General features: G+C 49.8%; 1 protein-coding gene across 2 annotated transcripts in view; it reads left to right on the forward strand.

Moving 5' to 3' along the window:
* The window catches only part of OSBPL2 (oxysterol binding protein like 2), a 43,189-nt gene extending 38,253 nt beyond the window's left edge, over nt 1–4,936 (forward strand). For both annotated transcript variants that reach the window (XM_017881182.1, XM_017881183.1), the window contains exons 12-13: nt 326–416; nt 2,511–4,936. In XM_017881182.1, coding sequence (XP_017736671.1) covers nt 326–416; nt 2,511–2,613 — 194 coding nt within the window. In that variant the 3' untranslated portion in view covers nt 2,614–4,936. The remainder of the gene's footprint in view (nt 1–325; nt 417–2,510) is intronic.
* The last annotated feature ends 1,064 nt before the right edge of the window (nt 4,937–6,000 follow it).

Below are 6,000 nucleotides of genomic sequence, written 5' to 3' on the forward strand. Positions count from 1 at the left end.
TCGCACACTAGGGCATCAGGTGGTGCTCGGGCCCTGCCTGTCCTTCAGACTCCTGCACCCGCAGAAGTTGAGTCGCGCTGTCGTAGAACGTGCAGCACACGCAGCCCACACACTCTGCTCAGCTCCATTTGGGAAGGGCCCCGTTGGCGCACTGGCAGCTGGCCTCGGCAGTTGTGATTGTGTTTGGTTTCCCAATCACAAAACCTATTGTCTGTGGCATTCCAGCCACAGTGAGACATGCCATCTAGAGATCTAGGTGCGTGGGGGGTGGCAGGGTACAGTTCAGAGGTCTCTGTCTGACCTAAACTGTTTGTTTCTATCCTAGATCTGGCCAGCCAGGAGAAGGAGCGGCTGGAGGAGAAACAGAGAGAAGCACGGAGGGAGCGGGCCAGGGAGGAGGCAGAGTGGCAGACGAGGTGAGTAGGTGGTAGCCACGCAGGCTGGGGCAGCGAGGAGCGAGGAGGCCCCACACACACCTGGGGACAGCCAAGAGGCCCCCCACATACCTGGGGACAGCCAAGAGGCCCCCCACACACCTAGGGAGAGCCAAGAGGCCCCACACACACCTGGGGATGGTGGGGAGCACTTTCTCTCACCCCCACACCCCTGTGGCTGGACAGTTGCTGTTCCATGGCTCCATTAAGGTAGTGACACCAGTGGTTGCCCCTGACCCATACAGTTCCCACTGCCCAGGTGAGAGCCCATCCCAACTTAGTGCACACTTTGCCGAGACCATCCGGCTGGGGGTGGCCTGTGCAGAGCGCCTGTCACCTCAGACCTGGGTCTACTGCCGGGCCTCATGGTGTGTTGGCCCAAAGCTTTCTTCTCAACTGTGGCAAAGTTAAAGAGAAAATGTTGCCTGAATGTGGCTGCTCCCTTTAGGAAAACACAGCTGGTGAGTGTATGGGTGAGGTCCCCCAGAGCCACAGCCCCTGTGGGTCGGGAGGTGGCACCGTGTGGAGGCCACACCTGTCACACCAATACCACATCTTTCCGTCAGCGCCACTCAGGCTGATCTTCACACTGTGACCTGGAAAGGTTTTGTGAAAATTAAATCCCGTGTGCTGTGCATCTGTGCACACGGAGGCTGGGACGATGGCGTGGGCCCGCGTGGGTCTCACAGAAGCATCAGCTGCCAGGACATGATTCCTGTTTCTGTAACTGTCCTAAGCTGGCTGTAGTTTATAATAGTCATAAGAGAAAAGAACCAATGAATAAGGATTCAATCAGTAATGTACTGTAATAAGTATAATTTTAAAATTATTTATAAGTAAAAGGTTTTAGTTTGTTAGAACAATCTTTGGGTATCTGTGAAGCATCTTAATTCTGTTAGGCCACCTACTTGGTAAGATTCATTTTCAAGGCCCAATAACAATGGTATCCAGTGATTTACTTGTGGCTGGCATTTTGAAACCAATTCTCACTGTTTGGGCTTCCAATTTAATTTAATACTAGGCTTTGAATGGTTTGATATTTGGAATTTGCCCTTAATCCAGAGAAAAATCAGCTTTAAAATAGTTAACCTTTCCTCATTGTTTTGTTTTGTTTTCTTTTGTTTTTGAGACAGAGTCTCGCTCTGTCGCCCAAGTTGGAGTGCAGTGGCGCAGTCTTGGCTCACTGCAAGCTCCGCCTCCTGGGTTCATGCCTTTCTCCTGCCTCAGCCTCCCGAATAGCTGGGATTACAGGCATGAGCCACCATGCCCAGCTAATTTTTTGTATTTTTAGTAGAGACGGGGTTTCACTGTGGTCTCGATCTCCTGACCTCATGATCCGCCCACCTCGGCCTCCCAAAGTGCTGGGATTACAGGCGTGAGCCACTGTGCCCAGCCTCTTCATTGTTTTTTTAAAGTGTTAAAAATATACTGTGAAAATAATGATCTTTTGTCCTTTGAAGAAAATGTCTTCTCCTTTGTGAGTGCCGCCCCCCCACCCCACCCCCAACACTAAGGACACCCCTTGGGCCCTGAGTGCCAGTCGGGCGCTGTGGATGGCAGCTGAACCAGCCCCAAGGACTCCCCTTGGGCCCTGAGTGCCAACTGGGCGCTGCGGATGGCGGCTGAGCCAGCCCCAACACCCGGGCCCTGTGCTACCTTCTCTTTGCCTATAATGTCTTCCTTTGTCCTCAATTAAAAAATCAAATACTTGGTTTGCTTCAAATGAAAGCAAATATGAACAGTGTAACTGCTTTTGCCTTGAAAAGGGAGAGGCATTATTTAGGCTCCAGTAACTTCTCTGATAAGCGCCCAGTGTGAGGATTTTGTGTTGAGTTAAACCCTCCAGATTTTGTTGGGAAGTGAAACGGACATGGATGGCTGCATATCTTTAGGTTCCAGCATTCACGTGACCACAGGATCAGTAATCCTCCATTGAGGTTGTTACCCTGGGCTGCATTTTAAAACTCATGGTACTGTGATGGTGCTGAGTTGGGGGAACACATTCCTGCACCCAGAGCAGGGCTGCGTTTTCCTTTTGGGCTGAGCATCTTCTGACCCCTCCCTTGTGTCCGGCAGGTGGTTCTACCCAGGCAATAACCCCTACACTGGGACCCCCGACTGGTTGTATGCAGGGGATTACTTTGAGCGGAATTTCTCCGACTGCCCAGATATCTACTGAGGGCCTGGAGGGGCCTGGGGCCCAGGACCGGAGGCTGACGAGGCTGGACTTCCTCGAGTGGCCACTCTGAGCCTTGTCACAGCAGAAACCAACTTTTCTAAAGACTGTGTTCGCAGCAACAGCACCGTCCCTGATCAAGGATGTAATTCTAATTAACTGTTGATTGCCAAACATTTCACTCTGCTGTGCCGTCTCTTCATAAAGCTTCACTTGGGATCATCGTCTTCATTAAGGTTTCAACAGGGAAATTCTTCACAGTGCCCTTTTATGTGGCAGAAATCAGCTGGGGCTTGTTTAGCTTCCAGCACACTCTCAGTCATAGAATGTGTAGCTAAAAGAAGTAATGGGAAGGGGTTCATGTTCTCCTTATAATGCAGTGGCAAAAGGTTCTGAAAGTCTTTTAAACTTGAACCAGTGGGGGAAAGATGGATCTTGAAAATAATGCTGCAGAGAGCTTGATAAAGGCCAGGGATTGCCTTCTAAATTATGGTAATACAGAAGTGAAGAGTTTCAGAGCATCAGATTGAGTGAACAGTTGTCAGATTCTGTATTTTTTAACAATCTTCAATAATGTAAAGATTACTTTTAAAATATTTAAGGTAAAACTACTTGAATAGTATTTTGCTGAAGAGCAAGATATGCATTAATCACCAGTTTTATACTGTCCAAAATGAAGCATCACCGTGACAACCCAGAGTGGGCAGAAGCATCGAGAGCATGACAAGAAATCCCAAGACTGCTCCCGCCTCAGAGGCGTCCCGGCTCCGACTTGCGTGCCCTGTCGTCAGTGAGGCCTGGCTGTCACCGCACACCATGTCCATGTCTTCAAGGGGTTCATTTCTTCTTACACGTCGCGTGTACCCATAGCACTCTTGTGTTTTTGTTTTTCCCAGTATGCATGTTTAAAATAGAAGTGACAAGAATCACATCCGGTTGTGTGCTGTGGGAGGGTCAGAGGCAGAATCTACTTACAGTGGTGTAATTAAAGTTATTTAACCAAAAATAGGTATGTGTCCATCTCAGCATTCACCTTTATCAAGTGACTGATTCTTTTCTTTCTTTCTTTTTTTTTTTTTTTTTTTAGATGGAGTTTCGCTCTTGTTGCCCAGGCTGGAGTGCAATGGCACGATCTCGGCTCACCGCAACCTCCACCTCCTGGGTTCAAGCGATTCTCCTGCCTCAGCCTCCCGAGTAGCTGGGATTACAGGCATGCGCCACCACGCCTGGCTGATTTTGTATTTTTAGTAGCCATGGGGTTTCACCATGTTAGTCAGGCTAGTCTCAAACTCCCGACCTCGAGTAATCTGCCTGCCTCAACCTCCCAAAGTGCTAGGATTACAGGCGTGAGCCACTGCGCCTGGCCATGACTGATTTTCTTTATGTCGAATTGTCAACACGAGAGATCACAGTGGAGCACTTTGAATGAAAGACTGTTGGTTGTGTGCATGCACACACACACACTCAACGCACAGCTGCATGGAGTCCAGGTTACTAAGGCCGGCACTTCTGAATGACAGGTGCCACCTGCGTGTCTTGGTTTCCACACCACACCTGTGACGGAAGCACTTCTAGAAGTGAACATGCATTTTGAAAGCTTGATTTTGTAGCTTTGGAAGCTGGAAGCGATGGTGTTCGGTGCCGAGTCCTGCGTCAGCCTTGGGACCTGCGAGCTCCGTACCAGCCACTCAGAAGTGTCTGAACAGAACCACTTGGTGACTTGTAGCTGGGTCTGAGGATTTAGGACTGTGGCATTTTTCAAAGAGGAGACTTGGAAATCCCCAATGGCTGGAAGGTAGGTGGAGCCCATGTGCCTCTGGTGGAGGGTTACCTGCTTTTCCACACTGCGGCTGTGAACCAGCTCATTCTCCAAGAAAGATTAAAAGCTGAGAACATCCAAAGGTGAGACTCAGGCACATTGAAAGTGACTGCATTTAGGGAAGTTTAACGACTTCTTACTGATCGTTCCAGTTCTTACTGGTTAAGATAATTTGCCAACAGGTTTGTTTCCAAGTCCTCTCCCAGGACCAGGCTCCTGGTATTTCAGGGGCTCGTTGGCTGCATAGACAGCCCCTCTTCTGCTGTCCCTGAGCACAGACACCAAACCAGAGGTGGAGGAAGAACGGTAGGAAGGCTGATTGCAAAGGCAGCTGTGTGTCAAAGGTTATTTTAACTTTTTATTATTTGTTGTTATTGTTTCTGCAAATGCTAACACGTAAACTATGACCTAACTTTTGTCACCTTTGATATCTATTGAATGTTAAACATCTCTATTTAATAAAGATGGCCAGCACTTAATGTGTGGAAAGTGATGGCCTTCTCATGGGCCACGTGTTTGGGTGTGAGTATGGCCTTGACCAAGGGTCTTGGTGCTTGATTCACTTTTACAGATAGGGTCAATTGCCCAGGCTTGAGTGCAGTGGTGCAATCATAGCTCACTGCAGCCTCGACTTCCTGGGCTCAAGCAGTCCTCCAGCCTCAGCCTCCCAAGTAGCTAGGACCATAGTCGCATGCCACCAAACCCAGCTATTTTTTAAAAAAAAATTTTGTAGAGACAGGATCTCACTGTGTTGCTCAAGCTGGCCTTGAACTCCTGGGCTCAAGCAGTCTTCCTGCCTCAGCCTCCCAAAGTGCTAGGATTACAGGTGTGAGCTACTGTGCTAGGCCCTTGGTTCTTTTAAAATTAATCTTGTCATGTAGGATGTCCTTACAGAATGAAAAACCTAGCAAGTTTATTCCCCAACAGAACCTAATACCTTGATTGGATTATATTGCTGATTGAAATTAGAATTCAGTTCCATGGTCATTGGTTCGGGGTATATGTATTGTGAGCTGCTGGAGACAGCATGGTGAACAGGCGTGCCTCCTGGAGAGCTGTATGTGAAGCACATGTTGCATCGCTGCTCACAGGCTCACCCGGGATGATGGTGTGGATCTGAGTCGCTAGCCACATGCGACGTCTGCCCTGCCCTAGTGTCCGAGTCTGGTGAAGGGTCAGGCGTCACCAGCACCTGTAGCATTCTCACCGGGCGAGCCTGGGGTTGTGGGAAGTGGGGACAGCTGGCTCTGGTCCTGGGCCCTGATGGGCATCCAGCATTTTGCTGATGCAGGCTGCCCTGAGGCCAGACCCTCCAGAGACTACTGTCTGGGAGGAGATTGAGCCAGCGTCCCAGAGGCCTTGATCGTGGGGAGGCGCCTGTGTGCGCCATGTGTTTCCCAGCCTCTGTTGGCAAGTGGGAAAGCTGGCACAGAAGAGCGGTGCCTGCAGGTGCTCCTGGTCACCACCACTGCTCCCAGACACCATCTCCAGAGCTCACGACATCTGTGCTGGTTGGAGGGTCAGGGCTACAACTCTGCCCGACAAGCAGTCTGCTGCAGGGGACGCAAATG

This window comes from Rhinopithecus bieti, unplaced genomic scaffold (genome assembly GCF_001698545.2).
Source record: "Rhinopithecus bieti isolate Rb0 unplaced genomic scaffold, ASM169854v2 scaffold_12573, whole genome shotgun sequence".
NCBI classification, from domain to species: domain Eukaryota; kingdom Metazoa; phylum Chordata; class Mammalia; order Primates; family Cercopithecidae; genus Rhinopithecus; species Rhinopithecus bieti.